The 23451-nt window shown below is 46.9% G+C and overlaps 1 protein-coding gene across 4 annotated transcripts in view; it reads left to right on the top strand.

Annotated features, from left to right (window-relative positions):
- Positions 1-23451, top strand: part of MYO10 (myosin X) — a 229685-nt gene that overhangs the window by 175250 nt on the left and 30984 nt on the right. For all 4 annotated transcript variants that reach the window (XM_086676347.1, XM_086676349.1, XM_086676345.1 and 1 more), the window contains 6 exons: positions 12211-12335; positions 12429-12543; positions 19629-19735; positions 20583-20816; positions 21173-21218; positions 22119-22985. In XM_086676347.1, coding sequence (XP_086532473.1) covers positions 12211-12335; positions 12429-12543; positions 19629-19735; positions 20583-20816; positions 21173-21218; positions 22119-22985 — 1494 coding nt within the window. The remainder of the gene's footprint in view (positions 1-12210; positions 12336-12428; positions 12544-19628; positions 19736-20582; positions 20817-21172; positions 21219-22118; positions 22986-23451) is intronic.

Below are 23451 nucleotides of genomic sequence, written 5' to 3'. Positions count from 1 at the left end.
CCTGAAGGGGAGAAAACCAAAATGCCTTTCTTCTTCTTCTTCTTCTTCTTTTTTTAAACAAAGTGGGTGTTTACCCGTAAGTGCTCATAGGTGTGGATATAATGCACACACAGTTGTATGTTTATGCGTGCATAGAACATACGCAGACACAGACACAGGATTTTCATTGTATGCCTTCTCCGTATTTCTGATTTAAAAAAACAAAACCTTTGGGGGTGCCTGGGTGGCTCAGTTGGTTAAGGGCTGGGCTCTTGATTTTGGCTCAGGTTATAATCTCCTAGTTCATGGATTCGAGCTCCATGTCAGGCTCTATGCTGACAGCGTGGAGCCTGCCTGGGATTCTCTCTCTCTGCCTCTCCCCAACTGAACATATGTGCACGCATGCTTTCTCTGTCTCTCTGTCTCTCTCTTTAGAACATAAACTAGAAAAAAAAACCTTGATGCCCTATTCTGGTATTTAACAACAACTTAATGGAGAAAATGAACCTGCCTTTATCTCCCAATTTAGTTTACGTCCGTCCTCAAACTATATTGGAAAGTTACTTCATATTTTGGAGCTGAACCATTTCCTATAGAAACACGTTCTGGTTATGTCACATAAGTAGTTAAAAAACATAACTGGATGTCGAACTGTGTTTTGGGCATGTGCTATAGAAGCACGTTTTGAGGATGGCTGGGACCTCGTGGCTGGCAGCTTTTAGAGTGCCAAGTAAGCCAACATCAGATCGGATTTTTCTGGGTGCCTGGGTGGCTCAGACGGTTAAGCGTCTGACTTGGTTTCAGCTCAAGTCATGATCTCACGGTTCGTGAGTTCCAGCCCCGCATTGGGCCCCATGCTGTCCATGAGGAGCCTGCTTGGGATTCTCTCTCTCCCTCCCTCCCTCGGGCCCTCCCCTGCTTGTACTCTCTCTCTCTCTCAAAATAAATAAACTTAAAAGCTTAAAAAAAAGAATGGAGTTTTTCTGCTGTTTTCATAAATCTAGTTGGATGGAATTAGTTTTATTAAGGTTTGCTTGCAAACATTCTCTCTTGCAAACAGTGAAAAACCTGACTCCAACCATCTGCCCTCCATTTAATTGTAGAGTATGAGAATTGTGACCTGTATTCCGAGGGTAGAAACTCCATCAGCTATACTACTTATGGTGCTTATGTGTAGCTTCTTTTTTGTTTGTTTGTGTGTTGTTTGAGAGACAGAGTACGATCAGGGCAGGGGCAGAGAGAGGGAGACACAGAATCTGAAGCAGGCTCCAGACTCAGAGCTGGCAGCACAGAGCCCGACATGGGGCTCGAACTCACAAACAGCGAGATCACGACCTGAGCCGAAGTCGAAGCTCAACCTGCCGAGCCACCTACGCTCACCTGTGCAGCTCCCTTTGCCCCTAGTCCTACAGAGCCCGTTTCCACATTTACTTAAGCCTGCCCCGCCCCCAGTCCTTCAGTGAGCTTGGGTCATGGATCTGTAACACATCTAGATTCTTTTGTGACAGGACGCATTATTTCCTGGGGTCCTCCAAGCTTCACTCCTGTGCTTACAATTCTCTGGATGTGGGCAAGTGTATCACGTCGTGTATCTACCATTACAGTATCATACAGAATAGTTTCACCCACCCAAAATTTCACCTGTGCTTTATTCATCCCTCCCTGCCGAGCCCCTGGTGACCCCTGGAGTTTATACTGTCTCTGTATAGCTTTGCCTTATTCAGAATGCCATATGATTGGAATCAAATCATACATACGTATGCTCATTTCAGATTGCTTTCATCTAGCACGGACTATTTAAGGTTCCTCTGTGTCGTGGGGGGAACTTGATAGCTCCTTTTTGTAAATCTCTGAATAATATCCATTGTATGGATAAATGGACAGTTTATTTGCCCCTTCACCGACTGAAGGACATCTCGATTGCTTCTAGGTTTTTTTTGACCGTTATGAATAAAGCTGTTACAGTCACTTGCAGCTTTTCGTGTGTTCAGTTCGTTGGCTGAATCCTTGAGAGAATGATTGCCGGATCATTTAAGACTATGTTTAACTTTGTGAGAAACTGTCTTCCGAATTGGCTGTATGATTTTGCATCCAACTGGCTACGAATTAGCATTCTTGTTGTTCCACATCTTCGCCATCGTTGGGTCGGCTTTCTGGATTTAATCGTTCTAACAGGTGTGTGGTGCTATCTCGTTATTTTAATTTGCAATTTCCCGAAACAACTGCTGTTGAGTATCTTTCCATATGCCTATTAGCCATGTCTATGTCTCCTTCGATGATGTGTCCAGGTCTTTCCCTAATTTTTAACTTGGACTGTTTTTTTTTTTTCATATTGTTCACTGCTAAGTGTCCTTCTATATGCTGGATACATTATTCTTTCAAATAAGTATTTCAAAAATAGTTTCCACTGTGTTGCTTGTCTTCCCATTATCTTAACAAGTGTCTTTCAGAGAGAAGTTAATTTTAAGGAAATCCAACTGTCCATTTTTCCTTTTATGTACTGTCTTTTGATAATATTTCTATGTCCTTGCTGAATAAGTACATTGGAAACTGCTATAAACAGAACCACAGTTTTATGTATGTATGTGTGTATGTTTATGTTAGAGAGAGAGACAGAGTGTGAGTGCGGGCAGAGAGACTGGGAGACAGAGGATCCGAAACAGGGTCCAGTCTCTGCACTGACAGCAGAGAGTCCGATATGAGGCTTGAACTCAGGAACCACAAGATCATGACCTGAGCAGAAGTCAGACACTTAACTGTTTGAGCCACCCGGACACCCCCATAATTTAATTTATGCAGTACAGTAGTATAAGTGTATACATATCTTATGTCCTGTCCAATTTAGTTATGAATTCATAAAATTCAGCTCCTCCCTTGAAAGAATGCATCACCTAATGGGGACTTCACACAGATATGTCTAATGGACGTGCAGAAATGCATGACGTGGAAAAGTGCATGGTCAAGGTCACATCCTAAGGCAAGTTGCACATGTGCCACCAAGGAAAGGGAGGTGACAGATGTTGGCAGATGCATTAGGAACAGATTTCTTTATTGAGGGGGCTATGTTTGAGAGACCCCTCAAAGCTCCATGAAACTCAACAGTGGGAGACAACAGAACATTCTGGTGGTGGGGCTGGCTCCAGCTGACTGGATGGAAGACTGGAGCCGTATTGTGGGCCCTTGAATGTGAAATGGAAGGTTTGTCTCAGTTTGGTATGTGCTGGCTAAAGCTATGGCTTAGGAGGATTGTGTGTGTGTGTGTGTGTGTGTTACTTGTTCTAGCTCCTCTTCTGTTGAGTAGTTGGCGTTTGCATGGATCTGAGGTGAACACAGCAGCTCCCCGCTGTCGTAGTTTGGCTTTTCCTGCTCAGGATGGTGACTGCGCTTCAGTAATGTGAAGGCTGTGCTTGGTGAGGGAGAACTTTCCACGCTTTATACTCTGACCTCCAGGACTGACTCGCAGCCTTAGCCAGTCACGTGACCGAGTTGCTTCCTGTTCCTCACCTGGGAGGGGGGCTGCCTCTTTTCCTGGGAGAATTTGGTTTCTGCCTCTTGGCTCAAAATGTGAAAATTAGCAAGTGGCAACAACTGTGTAAAATGTGTCACAGCCCAGGGTGAAATGACAGAGGTAATTACGTACAAAGAAGTTTGGTTGCTGGTTTAATTGGCTTTTGTTTATTGCCTGTTCAAGGTCAGGAAGATTATATAGGCTGCTTTAGTAACCATGCTTTTGAAAACTCTTCAAAGCACGATAAACTTCTGTTCAATATTTATTAACTGCTTTTGGGAATCTGATGTAGCTAACACAGCGAATAAAGATTGAGAGGCGTGGCATCTTTTTAAATTATTTTTATTTATTTATTTTTTGGTTAATGAGTAAGGTGGACAGGAGCCCTATTGTAAGACTTTCTCAGTCATTATAGGGGCGGGAATGATGTGTTATTAGTGTAACATAATCGACCTAGCAAGCTTTTCTGCAATCTCTGATTTTCTAAAGTTGAAGAAGGGTTATTGGAGGCAGGATTTGTTTGTTTGTTTTAATTAAAAAAAAATCTTTTTTAATGTTTTTATTTATTTTTGAGAGAGAGAGAGAAACCGAGCTTGAGTAGGGGAGGGGCAGAGAGAGAGGGAGACACAGAATCTGAAGCAGGCTCCAGGCTCTGAGTTGACTGCAGAGAGCCGGATGCAGGGCTCAAACTTGTGAACAAAGACAAGGTCAGGATCCATTAAAAAAATATGAGAAAAAGTAGAACTCTTTAATTTTAGAATATTATACTACTCACTTGGAGAAACAGTCTATCAGAAGGGGTGGGAGATTAACTCCTATAAGATAGAAAGCTAAAAATTTTTTTTCTATTAAGCTGCTAACAGCAGTAAGGCACTTGTTGGTATGACGCTCAGATCTTGTCTGATTTTTCTGTGCTCCGAGGACCTAGATCGTTGGGCCTAGGGCTCTCCGCCATGTTGCATTCTAAGCAGATTGGAGCCAAAGCGAGGCCTGCGTTGGTTGAGTCCAGAGAGGGACAGGTGCATTGCATGATGTTACCTGTATGGTTGCCCTCAGTCTATGGAAAGTTGTTTGTTTGTTTTTTTAATGTTTGTTTATTTTTGAGAGAGAGTGGGGGAGAGGAGCAGAGAGAGAGTGAGAATGTGAAACAGGCTCCAGGCTCCAAGCTGTCATCACAGGGCTTGGACTCCCTAACTGTGAGATCATGACCTGAGCCAAAGTCCGATGCTTCACCGACTTAGCCACCCAGACGCCCCTGGAAGGTCCTTAATAAATACATTTGACGGATTAAGAAATAATGTCCGCTTTTACCTAATCTTTAAGACATTATGACCCTGTCAAGTGGTTAGTTATTAATACCTTGAGTAGTTTAAGTATTTCCAAAATAGGGAGGGAAGGGCTCATTCTAGAAATAAATTGTAGCCAGTGTTCAGAGGCATCCACACGAGTTACCTAGTCGTATTTGGTATTTGTTATTAAAGCAAAAGTCGTCATTATGAAGTACGTTATCCCAGGTGGGCCTGTTCCATGGGGTGTAGCTCAGTGCATTCCGAGTGTGTCTGTGCACTGTTGTGTACCGACTCTTCTGGAACATCCGGCCATGGCAAGTACCCAGAGAAGAAGAAATGCAAGTGTAGGTGTAACCGTGAGTGGGTCAGAGAACACTGCATGGTCTGTTCGTCATCTGAGGCTCATAAGGATGTCATCAGCCTCTCACCACCTGTGTTAATGGGACCACAGTGACCAAAGATGGATTTGCTCACAGTTTGCTATTTCATTTTCCGAAATTTTCTCTGTTCATTAGCCATGTCGATATATGTGGCTGAACTCACAGCGTGGTGAACCAGTTTCTGATCTACGTTCCCCTTGAAGTTGTGATGATTGCATCATCTGTATTTAGACCAAGTCAGCACCTGCAGGTTGGTCCCTGAGGCCTCTCCTAATGCTGACATCCTCAGATGTCTCTGTATTCCCAGAAGATGGGATACTCCTGGGATGTAGGGCCCATTTTCTGCTTAGACTCCATCCCCATCTTTTCCCTGAAGAAGTTTGCAGCTTATTCCTTTGAGAATTGTACCCTATGAAAATATGCCCCCGATTTTATAACACTTCGATAGGAAAATGATGTGTACAAGTTTTTTGTTGTTGTTTTTAAGATCTTCTTTTTAAGCAATCTCTGTATCCATTGTGGGGCTTGAACTCCAAGCCCCGAGATCAAGAGTCGCAAGCTCGGGGCGCCTGGGTGGCTCAGTCGGTTAAGCGTCTGGCTTCAGCTCAGGTCATGATCTCGCAGTTTGTGGGTTCAAGCCCTGCTTCGGGCTCCATGCTGACAGCTCAGAGCCTGGAGCCTGCTTCCGATTCTGTCTCCCTCTCTCTCTATCTCTCTCTCAATAATAAATAAAGTTTTGGGTTTTTTTTTGTTTTTTTTTAAAAGGCATCGTAAACTCTATGGACCAAACCAGGCGGATGTCCCTGTTGTGTACAGTTTTGATTCATATACTAGTTTTTGGGAATGCTAAGCTCTTTGAGACTTAATTTTCTAACTCTTTGATTTAAGGAAGTATTAAAACGAGCTTGACCAGGTCATGGAGACTTGCTCACTGTAGTTTCCTCATCTACAAAATAGAATCCTCTACCCTTCTAACCACCCTGACCCCCCAGTAGAGAAGTATCTCCTCCCTGAAATACCAGCCGGCCCCCGCCAAACCCCCTGGGCCCGTGGGTGGCAGGCCGGGTTCCCACTCTGCCTGACTTCTCAGGGCTCCTCTGCTGGTTTCTGAGAGATCTCTCAAATGCAGAGAAACACCAGGCCTTTGAGGATGCACCGATCATGAACTCACTGTATTTTCTGCAGTAAGCACAGACTGAGTGTCCTTGAACTACAGACAGGCAGCTATTTCCAAGTCTGCTTTCATACTTCTTAGGATCTTTATGCAATATTTACAGAATTATGAAGGGCGAGGTAATGTTCAGGGTAATCAGATGCATTAACTTACAAATGCATTTATTTCTGGCTCCAGTTGTGAAGCGTCTCCCCTGCCCTGGGTCCCTGTTTATCAGCACCTCGCTTGCCCTTTATTTCGATCTGAAGCTGCAGAAGGTCAGGCTTACTTGTAATGGGATTTAGGGGATGTCTTACTTAGCATGCTCTGCTGTCAGTCATTTGTTTTGTCTATGAATTCTGAAATCTTATTTTTTAAGATTGTAGGGGCCAAAATTTTTTCTGATTTTTTTTTGTTTTTAAGAATTGAACCACCTGAAACTAAATACATTCGATCCTGTCTCGGGTTTTTTTGTATATTCATGGATAAGTGCAACCATCACCGCCGTGTTAGAACTTTTCCATCACCTCACAAGGAAACCTCCTACCATTGGCTGTCCCCTCCCTCGCCCCCCCTGCTCCCCCTGTCCCCCCCCGCCCCCACCGTTTCCACCAGCCCTAAACACCCTCTATTCTGTCTCTGCAGAGTTACCTTTCTGGACATGTCACATGAATGGAATCCAATAATGTGCACATGGTCTCTTGTGACTGGCTTCTTCCACTTAGTAGAAAGTTATAACAGTTCATATAGCCCGTATTGGGGCTTCATTCCTTTTTATGGCCAAATAATATGCCATTGTGTGAATAGATGTACTATATTGTGTTTATCCATTCACTTGGGGTTTGTTTTAATATTTTTTAAAGTAAGCTACACCCTACGTGGGGCTCAAATTCACAACCCCAAGATCAAGAGTCGCATGCTATACCAACTGAGCCAGCCAAGCACCCTTATCCATTCATTTGTTGATGGACATTTAGGTTGCTTCTACTTTAAAGTATCCTTCCAGTAGCTTCGCACTTGGCTCTCCATTTCTCTTTTCCTTCTTTGCTCTATTCCATGCAGGACTTCTAGATTCTACTCGATATCTGGGTTTTTACCTTGTAAAAAAATATATATACTATTCATTAAATATCTTCAAAAACCTATAGCCACGTAGAAAAATAGTCATATTGCATATATGTGGCTATTTCCTTCTTTCAGCGCAGCCCAACTTTTTCATTCTCTCTTTTCTTAGCAGTCTTTCTCCCCGGCACCCATAAGCCCCCTACTAGGTAACGAGCTAGCATGTGTCTTCCTGGGCTCTTCTGCACGTGTGGTATCTAGACTTAGGCAGGAATACCTCAGAGATACTGCAGTTTTGGTTGCAGACCACCGCAGTCAAGTGAACGTCACAAAAACCGAACCAAATGGATTTTTTGGTGTCCCAGTGCATAGAAAAGTTAGGTTTATACTATACTGTAATCTATTGAGTGTGCAATAAAGAAAAGGAAAATAGACAAATGGTGGGGGGGAGTGTATTTATCTTAATTTAAAAATGCCTTATTGCTAAAAAAGAAAAAAATGCAAAGCATCATCTGAGCTCGGAGCAAGTCATAATCATCGCAACGAAAAAGTTTGAAATATCGCAAGAATTCCCAAAACGGGCCACAGAGCCAAAGTGAGCAAATACTATTGGAAAAAGGGTGCCGACAGATTTGATACAGCTTTGCCACAAGCCTTCAATTTGTTTAAAAAAACACACACACACAACACAGTACCTGTGAAGCAGGATAAAGTGAGGTGTGCCTGCGTAATCGTGGGCACCTAATAAATAGGGGTTTTGGTTTTTTTGGTTTTGGGTTGTTTTTTGTTGTGGTGGTGAGGTCATCGTATACATACTTCTCTGCATCGCTTCTCAACCTTGCAAAAAGGACAGAGAGTCCACTGGTACATCTGTCATTGGGTCTTGTATCTAATGGCTGCATGATATTTCGTGATGTGCACGAAACATACTTGGCGATCCGTCTGGTCTTGTTTCCGGTTTTGCCGCTGCCCGCGAAGGGATCCTTCTACACCTGGGTCTGACCGCATTCATCCCGTGCTCTAAGCCTCCACTGGCCCCTTATCTTAAAAACCATTGCCATCGACGTTGGACACAGGAAGCACCGCAGCCCGGCTCCACTTCGCCCCCCTCTGTCCCAGCCTGCCTACTGGCCATGCCGGCTTCTCTTTCTGCCTCTTAGCTCTGGTTCTGCCTCGCGTGAGGACCGCCCCTTCCCCTGCAGCGGTGAATAGAAGCTGTTTGAGCCCAAACTCCGGGTCAGACCTGGGTTCCAATTATGTGCCACCTGTAGCCCCTCATGCTTTTCTTTCTTCTGTGTTCCCAAGGAACTTAATTTCAATTTTTGATAATGGTTTCATATTAAGCTTTCTATTTTATGAGGAGTTGAGGATTGGCATACATAGCACCCTTCCAAGTTTAAGGGTCCTGGGAAGCAGAATCCAGGCCCTGTGAGGCTATGTGTATGTGGACAGGGGCCTAAGGGAAGTCTCTGTAACTTCCTCTCAATTGCTATGAACCTAAAACTACTACTTTTTTTTTTTTTTAATATTCATTTATTTTTGAAAGAGAGAGAGCGTTGGTGAGGGGCAGAGAGAGAGGGGGACAGAGAATCTGAAGCAGGCTCTGCTGACCGCAGTGAGCCCCGTGTGGGGCTTGAACTCACGAACTGTGAGATCATGACCTGAGCCAAACTCAGACACTCAACCAACGGAGCAAGCCAGGCACCCCCTAGAACTGCTTTTTTAAAAAATCAAATGATAGTTTTCGAACAGAGAGGGGGGGCAACCATAAGAGACTCTTAACTACAGAGAACAAACTGACGGTCGATGGGGGGGATGCGGGAGAGAGAGGAGAAGGGGGGATGGGCATCGTGGAGGGCATTTGTTGGGATGAGCACTGGGTGTTGTATGTAAGCGATGAATCATGGGAATCTACCCCCGAAACCAAGCGCACACTGTATACGTTGTATGTTAGCCGACTTGACGTAAGTTATATTTAAAAAACAATAAGAAAAAAATAATAAAATTAAATGTTTAACAACAGTTACGGAGACAGTGAGAAGATTAGTGTATGCCCGGGGTTTGGGAGGGGTAGAGATGAGTAGGTGAAGCACAGAGGACTTACAGGGCAGAGAAACTATTCTGCGTCATCCTCTAATGGCGGGTGTATGTCCTTACACATCAAAACCCTTTGAATGCACAAGACTAAGCCCTGTGATGTAAACTGGGGACCCTAGCTGGTGATGAGGTGTCAGTGCGGATTCATCAGCCGTAACAAATGCACCACTGTGGTGGGGGATGTTGATTAAAGGGAAAAATAAATCATCTAGCCCCACTTTTTTTTTTTTTTTTTTTAATCTTCCTCGAGCGTGATTCATGGAACCATGCACATAACAGGTGTTTAAAGACCAGCTGGTTTCCTGCTTTATAGCTGTTCCTTCCAAAGCCCATGTTATGGGTTGCCATCCAAACTTCCCCGTTTCGTACTTTGCAGGCAGTCTCTGTGAGCAAGGACTCTGGTTCTGGGAAATTAGTTACCAGCAAAGACCAATGTGCACTGGTGAAGTTTTGAAAGGAACATGCCTTTAAGTTGTGATTTGTCCAGCCCCCAGCAGTGTCATCTTTGAGCATTAAATTCCCCGGGGAAGGACGCTGAAACTAAAAAGAGAACCAGTGGAAATGCAGGCTTACCCCCTCTTCGCGATTGCTGTGTGGGTTGCCCGTGGCGACAATCTGCCTGTGGGTCCCCCCTTCCCTGGTTAAATTACGAGGAAAGGGGCAGAAACACAATCGCGCTGGGAGCCTGGAAAGAGTGGCCGCTCCTGGTGGCTCCCGCCCTCCCTGGGCTGTATGAAATCCTACAACCACACCACACTAATTAGCCCCAGAATGGAAGGGGTTGTCATGGCGACCGAGCACTTTTTAAAGCACAGGAATGGTGTTCATTATTGTTCAGTGTCTTTAGCTGTGGCGGAAAGGTCAGTGTGGCAGTCGGTTTCCATATGAATTTTGGCCCGAGAGCCAAACTGAAGGTGGAATGTTCCTCGGAGAGGCTGAAGATGGTGAGTGTGGCCGAACTTTCTGGATGGGGCGTCACTTTTGTGATATTTTTTTAGGACGTTCTAGAACTGGTGCCGAGCTAAGGAATCGTGTGGACTTTGTTAAATGGGGATGGGAAGACAAGAGGCGAGGAGAAACAGTATGGGTCAGGAGTGGGGAGAGCTTGAGAGAGGGATCGAGAAAAGTCTTTGAGCGTCGCGTGATTAAATATTAAATTAGTAGGTGTCCTTGACTACGAATTTAACAAAGTTGACTAAGTCTGATGCATTATTCCGTGCTTTTTAATTTTAGCTCTATGCCAATCTTCGTGCATTGCAACTGTTCAGATTATATTCCCAAATATATATAACAGAAGCATTTTAACCAAATACTTCCAGAACTGTTGCCTCTCTCCATTCTTGTTTTTTTTTTTTTTTAACATAACGATAGGTGTAAGAGTAACCAAGGGTAATTTAATTTTGTTTTTGTATTTTTATGTTTTTCTTTTCTAAGAATGTTTAAATAACGAAGACGAAAAACTAGTGAGCCACAATTTTTTGGATGTTTGCCCTAACTTATTGGCTGTACTCGGCCAGAATACTGCTGAGTAAAGACAAGTTGACCACATTGTTTGTAGAAGAAACTAAATTAAATATAAGAGAAGTCAGCCTGCTGGAGATGATGGCAGGCTGTTCCATCAAAAGCTGTAGGGGAGATTTGCAGAACATTCTTCACATTTATTCTTAGCTAGTTTGGGAAGTGTACAGGATAACATGGCTTTAAGCCTAAATTTGTGTTAATGACTGCCTTTATGGGGATCGCAAACTTAAGTCACTTTCCTTTCTCTTTTTTTTTCTTCTTTCTGCACTTTGTAACAATATACTTACATTCTCTGGCCCTGGTTTTCAGTCACTTTGTTCACAGTTGTGTAGGATAACAAAATACAAATTAATTAAAGGGGACGGCTGTTTTGATTGAAAAACAAATCACTGCCCAAAAGGCCGTAAGTGGGAAATGGCCTACTTTCGGGCTTTACTCTGAAAGACTATTGTCCTGTCTTCACTGCCAGTTTGTTTGGTAACTTGAGTGGATAGGAGAATACATTTCAGAACATTAAGTCTTGGTCTGATTTTTGTGTTTGGTTTGCATTTTCTGGGATTAATTTACCGAGTGAGCATCGTGTAGAACCCTGAATAAATGGAGTATTTGACTAGGTACCAAGAAAATTACAATTCTTTTTCATTTTTGTCTCTTTGGTCCACTGGTGCACTCTCTTTCTCCCCACTCCCCACCCCCAACCTTGCCCACCCCTCCCTCAGCCCCTCACTGGGTCACTATATTCTCTGGAGAAAAAAATCCCTTTCAGTGCCTTGAAAATGAAGTTCAAAATGTAAATAAAGTCACATCTGGGTGACACTTTAGGTTCTTTGAAAAGCAGTATGAAACATGGTTGTATGTTTTATGATAGTTAAGACGGAGATTTGCACGTGGATATTAATACCAGGAAGTTACCGGTCTCTGTTAAGATACAATGGTGTCGTGGTTATATTAAGAAATGGTATTGACTGTATTTATCGATGACAGGATGTGAAGTCTAGGACTTCAGAGAATTCAAGGGTGGGGAGTAAGGGCTCGTGGAGGGAGCGGGCAGGATTGACAAGGTGGTGGCCCTTGAAGCCAGGTGATGGGTACCTGGGGGTGGGGTTCACTTTCTAGTCTGTATTTTTGTGCAGGTTTCTGTGTGTGTGTGTGTCTGGATCTGCGTGTGCAAAACGGTGACGGGGTGGCCTCGTTAACGCGTCCCCGTCTCGCATGTTTCAGATGCCAGACCAGTTTGACCAGGCGGTTGTGCTAAACCAGCTGCGATACTCGGGGATGCTGGAGACGGTGAGGATCCGGAAAGCTGGGTATGCGGTCCGAAGGCCCTTCCAGGATTTTTACAAAAGGCAAGGCAGGGCCGAATAGATGCTCTTTCTTTTCCGAGGGGCCGGGAAGAGAGCCGTCATAGGAAGGTGACGCCGGGTGTGTTTCTATTGCAGGTATAAAGTGCTGATGAGGAACGTGGCCGTGCCCGAGGACATCCGGGGGAAGTGCACGGCCCTGCTGCAGCTCTACGATTCGTCCAACAGCGAGTGGCAGCTGGGGAAGACCAAGGTGAGGTCGCAGAGAAAAGCACGATCATGCCCCCAAACTCCTGAGCACCTGTTCTGTGCCCCTGCTAACCAAGTACGTTTTGACTCGGGGGAGATACGCTGCCATACTTCCATCCTCTTGTCCCCCGGATGGTTAATCTTTTATCTGAAGTCCTTGGCTTTCTAGGAACTCCGTTTTCTGGAACATTGGCTTCTGAGTGCGTAGGCGTGTGTTTTCATTCGGGCAGTCAGTCGGCCAGTTTTGGCCGATGAGCGGTTCAGTGCCATGAGATGCTGGGCTCTGACTTCCAGGAACGGAGACCCCAGGCCCTGGTAACTGTTGATAATTCCGCTGCTCAATGCTGTCCTGACACCCCAGGAGCCGTCATGCGGGAGACCAGCCGGCAGTCTGAAATCCCATCGGGCTGACACGAATCCGGTCCAGAAAACCAAGAGAAGTCCATTTTCTGAACATGCTGGTGTGGCTGACGTGGGGCCTTGACCCCTTATTCCAGACGGGCTGAACGGCAGGCAGTTCGGCCCCGATGGCAAAAATTAGCCGCAAAATCAGCGGTGTCACCTGTTCTCCCTGTATCCAGGAACTGCCAGAAACCTCATTTGCCTTTCTGCTCCTGTTTCCTCACTCTGCTCGTGGGCCCCATCACACGGGGAAGGCAGAGATGTGACTTGGGGCGCAGAAAGGCAGGCTGCTGGGGGGGTTCGACCTTTGACTATATGCATGTCGTCAAAGGTAAGATGTGGTCCTCCTGTCTGATCGACCTGACCCGAGAGGCTGTGTAGCACCAGGAAACTATGTTAAAGTTTCTACTCCTATACGTTGTTTGTTTTGGGTTTTTTTTTTTTAATGTTCATTAATTTTTTTTTAATGTTTATTTTTGGGAGAGGGAGAGACAGAGCATGAGCAGGGGTGGGGCACAGAGACAGGGAGACGCAGAACCCAAAGCAGGCTCCAGGCTCCAGCTGTCAGCACAGAGCCTGATGCAGGGCTCGAACCCACAAACGGCGAGATCCTGACCTGAACTGGAGTCGGACGCTTAACCCCCTGAGCCACCCAGGCGCCTCTTAATGTTCGTTTATTTCTGAGATCGCAAGCGAGGGAGGGGCAGAGAGAGGGAGGGTGAGAATCTCAGTCAGGCTCCCTGTGGGACAGCGCAGAGCCCTGTGCAGGGCTCAAGCCACAAGATCATTAACCAAGCCAAAATCAAGAGTCAGACACCAAACTGACTGAGCCACCCAGGTGCCCCCTGTGACATTCTTTTTAGCCAAAAAAATCTTTATTTAAGAAAAGGGAGGGCACCTGGGTGGCTCAGGTGATTAAACTTCCAGCTTGGGCTCCAGTCGTGATCTCACAGTTTGTGAGTTTGAGCCCCGCGTTGGGCTCTCTGCTCTCAGCACAGAGCCCGTTTCAGAGTCTCTGTTCCCTTCTCTCTCTCTGCCCCTCCCCCACTTGCGCTGTCTCTCTCTCAAAAATAAATAAACATTAAAAAAAAAAAAAAAGGGTGGGAGTGGGGGAAGGAGAATGATTGATTGTCCTGGTCCATTCGGGCTGTTGTAACAAAATACCACTGACTTAAAGAACAGACATTTATTTACCACAACTTTGGAGGCTGGACGTCTGACAGCAGGGTGCCAGTGAATTCAGGTTCTGGTGAGGGCCCTCTTCCTGTGTCCTCACATGGAGAGAGCTCTGGCTTCTCACCCTCTTCTTACTGGGGCACCAATCCCATCATGGGGCCCCACCCTCCTGACCTCATCCAAACCTACTTACTTCCTGGACGTCCTCCCTCCAAATCCCATCATGTTGGGGGATGGAGAGGGCACAGACATTCAGTCCATAACCTCAACGACAAATACGGAGGCTTCATCTGGGGACCCTCAGCAAGGGAAAGTGTAGGATGGACCTAACTCTTCTACTCTCGAGGAACATCATCCTTGCCAGGGATTTAAAATCCAAACACCTAACTGGTCAGAGATGGTAGGCAGAGGTATTCTGCTAATTATCTGTTGCCGTGTAACAAACTACCACTAACCCCGTCACTGGAACCACACACGTCTATTATCTCACAGTGTCATGGGTCCCACGCCCAGGTGTGGCTCAGCTAGGTCCCCGGTCGGGGTCTCCCGGGCTGCATTCCCTTCTGGAGCTCGGGTCCTCTTCCCAGCTCACGTGGGGCCACAGTCTAGTTACTTGCGGTTGTAGGAATAAGGTCCCTGTTCTTGCTGGCTGCCCCCTAGGGCTGCTCTCGCCTCCTAGAAGCCCCCAACAGTTACCATGTGATCCCTCCAGCGCCCTCTGGCAACATGGCAGCTGACTTCTTCAAGGCCAGCAGGGGAATCTCGCTGTAGTCTCGTCCGAGGGAGTCTTACATAGTTAACACATTCACAGAAGTGACATCCCATCACCTTTTCCGTATTCTGTTTGCTAGAAGGAAGTCTCAGGAGGTGCCACCCACATTTGCAGGATTAAACGGCTATAACTCACTGGGGGTCACCTTAGGATGTGTCCTCACAGGTTTCTAGGTCTCTCTACCTGGAATTCGCCTTCCCCGCTCCATCCCACCCATTTAGCTAACCCATGCTTCCAGTCTCAGCTTAGATATGGACTTCGTCGTTCTCCATTGAACCCCGCATGAAAAACACCCCCCCCCCAGACCAAGTCAAGCTCCCTCCTCTCTACCTCAGTCCCACCGTGACCCTTGACGTGCTCTCGTGCCATCTTGGCATCGCCTGTTGCCTTCTCTACAGTCCCCAGTAGAGAATGTAGACTTAATTGTGTGTTTTTCTTCCCAGTGCCCTTACTAGGAGCTCAGTCAGTCAGTGATCTGTCAAGTGCTAAAAATCTGTGAGGGATGGAACGAGGAAATTCCCCATTTAGCCCCCCGGGGGGAAACTTTCTAGATAAGACGGTTCAAGTGGAGTTCTTGGCAACACAATATGAATCTGCTCTGACATTTTTCAATCACAAACATCCTGCATTCTCGATCAACAGATGTATTCCTCCTGTGCTGCTGCCTTATACAGTGGAGTAACAGCAGAGGTCGTGATGTCTCACATAATACCTCTTGGAGCTCTCAAGGACCAGTCCAGCTTCACCTACAATTACATTATGAAAATCAGGCCCAAGCAAGGCTTGGGGCCAGGCATAGCCCAGGGGACGCACAGACACAATGACAGGGGCATTGCCCTCCAGGTTACTGCGTTGCTGGGAGAGAAGACATGCATGTCCAAACGATAAGCCATATGGTATCATCGCCTCTAGGAATAAAGACACAGCTTCTTCAGGAGAGGGCTCCCCGTGGACTGAAGTGCTCAGGGAAGCATTGCAGAGGAGGAGATCTTTAAAGGGAAGTTACATTTTAATTGGCGACACATTGGAAGTAGAAGTAGGACGGAAGCGTGACCGTTCACAGAAACACTGGGAAGTAAATGTAAACATTAGAGCGTTGGCGATTGTGTCCACTAAATAGCTTTGACCTCGACCAGTGCTTGACTTAATTATACACCAGTATGTGTTTTGGTTGTTGTTGCTGCCAGGTCTTTGTATTGAAAGCCTTGAAACTAATGACCATCTGGGTCTTCTGGTAAAGAAATTTCCATCGTACGTGACAGAGGGAAAGGGGGGGACAGTATTGTAGTCAGCAAAGTAAATGTGGCACCAGGTCTGAATTAGTTGGCTTACATAAAACACATTTAGTTCTTGGAAGGCAAGGATTCATATCGGCTGGGGAAGTGTTCGTACTAAAGGTGAGAGTCCCGCCTGAACCCCCCGGTGAACAGCCCGTGCGGGGGATTCCCAGGTGTGTCCCCACCGAGAGGCTGAGGGGAGGGTGACCTGGTTTGGATTTTGCTGCCTTGTGATTCTGACACGTTTCAGTTCTCTGACCACTTGGACTACATTGCCAGACCTTTTCCCCTTTATTCTTTGGTAATAGAGCCCACAAGAGGTTATTTTTATAGACATCTTACTAGAATCATCCTTAGGCTCTCGAGCTATGAGGATAAGGATGAAAAAAAAAAGCCACAGGAGCTTGTTCGTGTATGAGTCGAGTTCAGCTGAGCAGTCCCTGGAGTGGGCACTGCCCTTTCCTAAGCCGCTTGACAGGGCCTGGTGAGGACAGCACGTCTGTTCACAGCAGCCGGGTCGTGCCGACTCCATCTCGGCCGCATCCCAGGAAGGCGGGGACGTGACAGCAGGTCACCACTGCGCCGGGAAAAGTGATGTGACTTTCTGTGTGTCGTTGCAGAAATTCAGACTGGGTGTTCTTTTTAATTTTTTTTTTCTTTATGTATTTTGAGAGAGAGAAAGTGAGCATGAGAGGGAGAGCGGCAGAGAGAGAATCTCAAGCAGGCGCTACACTGTCGGCCCAGAGCCGGACGTAGGGCTTGACCCCACGAACTGTGAGATCGCGACCTGAGTAGGACGCTTAACCAATTGAGCCACCCAGGCGCCCGGGGGTGGACGTTCTTAATGAAGCTAAGTTGCGTCTCTAGAAGAAATTTGCTCTATTTGTTTGTCCTTGAGGTTAGTGAAAGAAAGTTTAGAAAAAGATGTGGAAGTAAATTTAGTAGGCAGAGCAGAGAGCTCTTTGTGATGGGCGCGAAACTTAACACAAAAGCAGGTATTTCTCTGGTTGTAATTCAAGCCGAGGCAATCCGTAGATTTCCGATAAGGTGTGGCACACTCTTTCCTTCATAAAACTTTCTATTTGTTCATGGAACAAACATATTGCTCATTAGAACTGACACTTGTTTCATCATAGCTTCCCCACTACCATGCTTCCCCAAGATTTGACTTTCTTACTTTAAAAAAAAAAATTTTGGGGCGCCTGGGTGGCGCAGTCGGTTAAGCGTCCGGCTTCAGCCAGGTCACGATCTCGCGGTCCGTGAGTTCGAGCCCCGCATCAGGCTCTGGGCTGATGGCTCAGAGCCTGGAGCCTGTTTCCGATTCTGTGTCTCCCTCTCTCTCTGCTCCTCCCCCGTTCATGCTCTGTCTCTCTCTGTCCCAAAAATAAATAAACGTTGAAAAAAAAAAAATTAAAAAAAAAAAAAATAAATAAAATAAAATAAAAATTTTTTTTAATGTTTAGTTATTTTTGAGAGAGAGAGAGAGACAGAGCACCAGCAGGGGAGGGTCAGAGAGAGGAGACACAGAATCCGAAACAGGCTCCAGGCCCTGAGCTGTCAGCACAGCCCGACACGGGGCTCAAACTCACAGACCGTGAGATCATGACCTGAGCCGAAGCCGGACGCTCAACCGACTGAACGAGCCAGGCGCCCCAACTTTCTTACTTTTAAATGCTCATCAAAGCAACAGCATTAGAGGAAGATCTTTCATATTGAAAAAATAGTCTCAAAGAAGTTAAAATACTTAAAGTCCAGTCTTGATGAAAACTACTTCTAATCCATGGTGTTGATAAACAGATTCCTATTTCTGAAAACTTTTTCTTATTAAAATAAGCTGGGGTGCCTGGGTGGCTCAGTTAGTTAAGTGTCTGCCTTCGGCACAGATCATGATCTCACAGTTCATGAGTTCGAGCCCTGAGTTGGGCTTGGTGCTGACAGCTCAGAGCCTGAAGCCTGCTTCAGATTCTCTCTCTCTCTCTCTCTCTCTCTCTCTGCCCCTCCCAACTCATGCTCTGTTTCTCAAAAATAAAAATGTTAAAAATAAATAAGCCTTATACTTGTAGCTTCTGTCTTTTTTTTTTCTTTTGCCAAAGATGTAGTCTCTTCATGCATCAACCGAGCGTATCATTGCAATTATAGGAAAAGGGTTCCGTGAAACACTTTTCTAGGAGAATTGTTTGTGGTAGGGTTTTGCCAAGTGCTCGGGAATCCAGAGTGGGAGTAAATAAAGCTTCTGTGAGTCACGTGGTGGTAGGAATCTTTATTTGCTTTTTTGCCCACATGTCAGAAGAGACAGAACAGAGAGTCTGGGGAAATGTGCTATTAAGAAAACATAATGCATCATCATAGGCTAGAATGACTCACCGGAGCATAAATCAAAACATCATGAGAGAGAGTGTCATTTAGCCCCCTGCCCACTGCCACCAAAATGTTTCCACGCTGTTAATAGAGGAGCATAAAAACGTGGCACCTAGTTTTTCTAGGGAATGATTCAGAATTTCTTATGCATGCAGTAATTCTGAAATTACACAATTAAAAGCTACCTTGATTGAGGGAGGGTCTTAATATTTTCACATCTTTTCAAATCGTGGGAATTCTGATACAATGCCAGTAATTAGATACACTTCCCTTATGTCATGAGTGTGGGATTCAGGTGTCTGTTCCCAGATACAGGCCAGCCAATAGCTACGATCTTTGTAGTCTCAATTCTGGTATTCTTGTGATGGCCAAACTGAGACGGGGTGGAAATGGTGCCATTCTAATTTCAAACTCAGTCTTCAATTTTTTTAAATAAAGCTCTTTATTTATTTGTTAAGTTTCTTTCTTTTGAGACAGCTAGTGTGAGCAGAGGGGGGGGCAGAGAGATGGGGAGAGAGAATCCCAAGCAGGCTCCGTGCTGCCAGCATAGAGCCCAATGCAGGGCTCGAGTCCACGAACCATGAGATCAGGACCTGAGCCAAAGTTGGATGCTTAGCCAACTGAACCACCCAGGCGCCCCTCTTTCCTTTTTTTTAACACAGGGTGTCTCTCTAGATTTCTTGTGACTTACACTTCGTGTAGGACTGGTGCTGGTTCATGAACTATTTGTCCCATGGTGAGATAAGTGATTATAAACTTTAATGGCAACTTCATAGTCCGTTATGACTATTGAATCTAATAATAACCCCCCAAAATGGGACTTTTCCATATTTTTGCTTTTTCTTTCTAATAACATATTTTTACTATATTTTACAAATGTCTTAGTACATGACAGAGGGAAAGTTGACAAAACAAAGCAGCCCTTCCCTAAGGGGAGTTTGAGAAGCACTGGAGTTTGAGTTCTAGAATGCACGGCTGTGTGTTTGGAGCAAACTTATGGAGAGAGAAGAAAGCCTTACCTCCCCTAGAGATCTCTGACCCAGAAAGAATCTCCTTTTACCAGCCATGTTCTTTGCTTCTAATGTGTCACTTTCCCTCGGGCAGGTCTTCCTCCGAGAATCCCTGGAGCAGAAACTGGAGAAGCGGCGGGAGGAGGAAGTTACGAGGGCAGCCATGGTGATCCGGGCCCACATCTTGGGCTACTTAGCACGGTAAGGGGAGGGGAGAGGCCATCAAGCGCCAAGAGGAGGGCTTCCATACTGTGTGTCCCTGGACGGGGCAGCCCCTGTCATTTGCTTTCATTTACAGTAGACCTGGATGGAGGTTAGGAGCAGGCTATGGAGAGTCTCGGGTCAGTGCTCGTAACTAGTGATGCCAGATGCCCAGTTGGCTTGACCTGGACAGAAAGTAGGAAAGGGGCCTTCTGGTATCTCCATTAGAGCCACGGCAGGAGAGGACAGAGCTGAGATATTTAAATCGTTTACCCAGTTCCTCCGTATCGTGTATGGAAGCTGCGGGCAGCCTGGTTGTTTGGACTTTGCTATTATCTCATCACGTCCACAGAGGCCCGCTCTCCAGTGTTTGCCCAGTGAGGCAGCTTCTGGTCTGGTGCACTTGGGTTCTGTCCATCTCTGCGGACCTGAGCGCCACATGAAACCCCGTGCCGTGACATTTTCTGAAGGACAAAACCATCCTGCTGTGGCATGTCACCACCCACTCCCCCAGCCCCCATCATGGGAACAGGAGACCATATCAAATCTCTTTTGGTCCTGTTTACAACCCAACTTCTGCCAAGACCATTCAGAGTCAGCATTAGGGGTTATGGGTTTATTTAGCCAAGACAATGATAGGGTTCTTACTTTAGCTTTGTTTGTTATTATTCTTTTGTTTTTCTTCTGTTTTGTCCAAAGGGGCCTCCTGTTCACTCCCGTCTCTATAATGAGACTTTCCAAATAGGCCCTGTTCTTTTGTCTTGTAGCATTAACGTAAACTCCTCTGGAGAGCTCGGAGCCTCGTTACCTCAACAATTCTGTTGTGCTGCTCTGTGTTCATTTTCAGGAAGCAATACAGAAAGGTCCTTTATTGCGTGGTGACCATACAGAAGAATTACAGAGCGTTCCTTCTGAGGAAGAGGTTTTTGCACCTGAAAAAAGCAGCCATAGTTTTGCAGAAGCAACTCCGAGGTCAGATCGCTCGGAGAGTTTACAGACAGCTGCTGGCGGAAAAACGGGAGGAGGAAGAAAAGAGGAAACGGGAGGAAGAGGAACAGAGGAAACGGGAGGAAGAGGAGAGGTATGGTGGCTTTCTTGCTCGGATGAGGAGAGCGCCTTTTGAGTTTTAAAGTCAATATCTATTCTTGCAGCAAGAATTCCCAATGGATGCTGCAGAACCATCTATTTGAAACATTAACTCTTGGCAGCTTGGGGATAAAATTCCTTGGTAGCATTGACAGCTGACTTCTGTGCATTCTTACTCATGCACAGAGTGATTAATTTACCAAAGGATAAGGGTCCCATCCTTCATTCTTTTTAAGTTGTCTTGAGCAAAGCATTTTTTTTTTAAAAGTTGGCTCTCTCTGAAAAGTGCTTCTAGGATGTTTTCTCTGCTTTGGTTTATTTTCACTTTTTTTTTTTTTTTACTGTTTTTAGAGAAAGAGAGAGGGCTCGAAGAGAAGCTGAGCTCCGCGCCCAACAGGTAAAGAGTGCCACGACCACGCGGCCTCTCATCTACCCGTTTCCTTCCCGCGTCAAACACGCTGAATCAAGGGTTTGAAGCTAAAATAAAGTATAAAGCTACAAGAAGAATTTTAAAGGAGATCTTTATGATGCAACCCATTACAACCGAGTACAAAGACCGTATTAGTTTGCTAGTCCTGCCATAACAAAATACCACAGCCTACGTGGATTCGACAACAGAAATGGTTATCTCACGATCGTGAAGGCTAGACACCCAAGAGGAAGTTATCAGCAGATTGGGTTTCTTCTGAGGCCTCTCTCCTTGGCTTGCACACGGCCACCTTCTCCCTGTGTCCTCCTGAGGTCTTAAACGTTCGTGTGCGCGCATCCCTGGTGTCTCGGTGTGTCCCAGTCTCCTCTTCCTATAAGGACACCAGTCGTTGGGTGACAGTCACCACCTCATGGCCTTGTTCTAACTCCGTCACTTCTCTAAAAGCCCTTTCTCGGGGGGCGGCCGGGGGCCTCAGTGAGTTAAGCGACAGACTCTTGATTTCTGCTCAGGTCATGATCTTGCTGTTGGTGAGATCGAGTCCTGCGTGGGGCTCCGGGCCAAGAGCACGGAGCCTGCCTGGGATTCCCTCTCCCTCTCTCTTTGTCCCTCCCCTGTGCGTGCCCTCGCGCGCTCTCTCGCTCTCTGTCTCTCTCTCAAAATAAACTTTAGAAATAAAAGCCCTGTCTCCAAATACACATTCTGAGGTACTGAAGATGAGGTTTCAGGGCTTCAGCTTGGAGGGGAGGGCACACACACAGTCTTCCCCTAACACCCACCTCTCCTCACGCTTCTTGACTGCAAAGGAGGAACGATGCTTGCCCTCCTCGCAGTGACCCTGGCTGACCTCTTCCCTCTTCTTCGGCCCAGGAGGAAGCCGCGAGGAAGCAGCAAGAACTGGAAGCCTTGCAGAAGAGTCAGAGGGAGGCCGAGCTGCGCCGTGACCTGGAGAAGCAGAAGGAAAACAAGCAGGTGGAGGAGATCCTCCGGCTGGAGAAGGAGATCGAGGACCTGCAGCGCATGAAGGAGCGGCAGGAGCTGTCCTTGACCGAGGCCTCCCTGCAGAAGCTGCAGCAGCTGCGGGACCAGGAGCTCAAGAGGCTGGAGGACGAGGCGTGCCGGGCGGCGCAGGAGTTCCTGGAGTCGCTCAACTTCGACGAGATCGACGAGTGCGTCCGCAACATCGAGCGCTCCCTGTCGGTGGGCAGCGAGTTCTCGGGCGAGCCGGCGGCGCCCGCGGAGAGCGCGTGCGCAGAGAAGCCCAGCTTCAACTTCAGCCAGCCCTACCCGGAGGAGGAGGTGGACGAGGGCTTCGAGGCGGACGACGACGCCTTCAAGGATTCGCCCAACCCCAGCGAGCGCGGCCACTCGGACCAGCGGACCAGCGGCATCCGCACCAGCGACGAGTCCTCGGAGGAGGACCCCTACATGAACGACACGGTGGTGCCCACGAGCCCCAGCGCGGACAGCACGGTGCTCCTCGCCCCGTCGGAGCGCGGCTCGTCCGGAGGGGAGCCCACCTACTGCTTGCCCCAGAACGGCGGGGGCCTCCCCTCCCCGGACGGCGACTACGACTACGATCAGGACGACTACGAGGACGGCGCCATCACCTCGGGCAGCAGCGTGACCTTCTCCAACTCCTACGGCAGCCAGTGGTCCCCGGACTACCGGTGCTCCGTGGGCACCTACAACAGCTCCGGGGCCTACCGCTTTAGCTCGGAAGGGGCGCAGTCCTCGGTGAGTGCGGACCACGGTTGGGGGGGGAAGGGGGGGCGTCTGTAGTCCACACCCTGGGTGCCCCCTCTCCTGGAAGGACGAGCCAAGATTTCCAAGGCAGGCTCTTGAAGATGCTCCCCAAACCCCCTTCTCTTGCCGAAAGCAGTGGCATCAGCAAATGGAACTTTGAGGTGCCTGTTGTAGGTTGAACAGGGCCCGGAATTGCAATTTTGCGTTTTGCCCCGAGCCTAAGGAAACTGGCATTGTCTGTGGAAACTTGAGCCGGGTCTGTCCTAGCTTCCCAGCAGGTTGGGAAATACGACCCGCTCGGAATTAGAGCTAGAACTGCCAAGGGCATCCTGGAGAAGCGGCCCTTACGGTAGCTTCACGGTCCACCCCACGGGATGTTCTACCCTATGCGGGTTGTAAGGGAGGACCGTTTAGTGCTTATATGTGCTCTTTCCAACTTGTGGGTTTATTTATAGTT

The sequence above is a fragment of the Puma concolor genome, chromosome A1 (assembly GCF_028749965.1).
Source record: "Puma concolor isolate L17-30 chromosome A1, mPumCon1.1.hap2, whole genome shotgun sequence".
NCBI classification, from domain to species: domain Eukaryota; kingdom Metazoa; phylum Chordata; class Mammalia; order Carnivora; family Felidae; genus Puma; species Puma concolor.
This window is presented reverse-complemented; position numbering and strand designations above follow the sequence as displayed.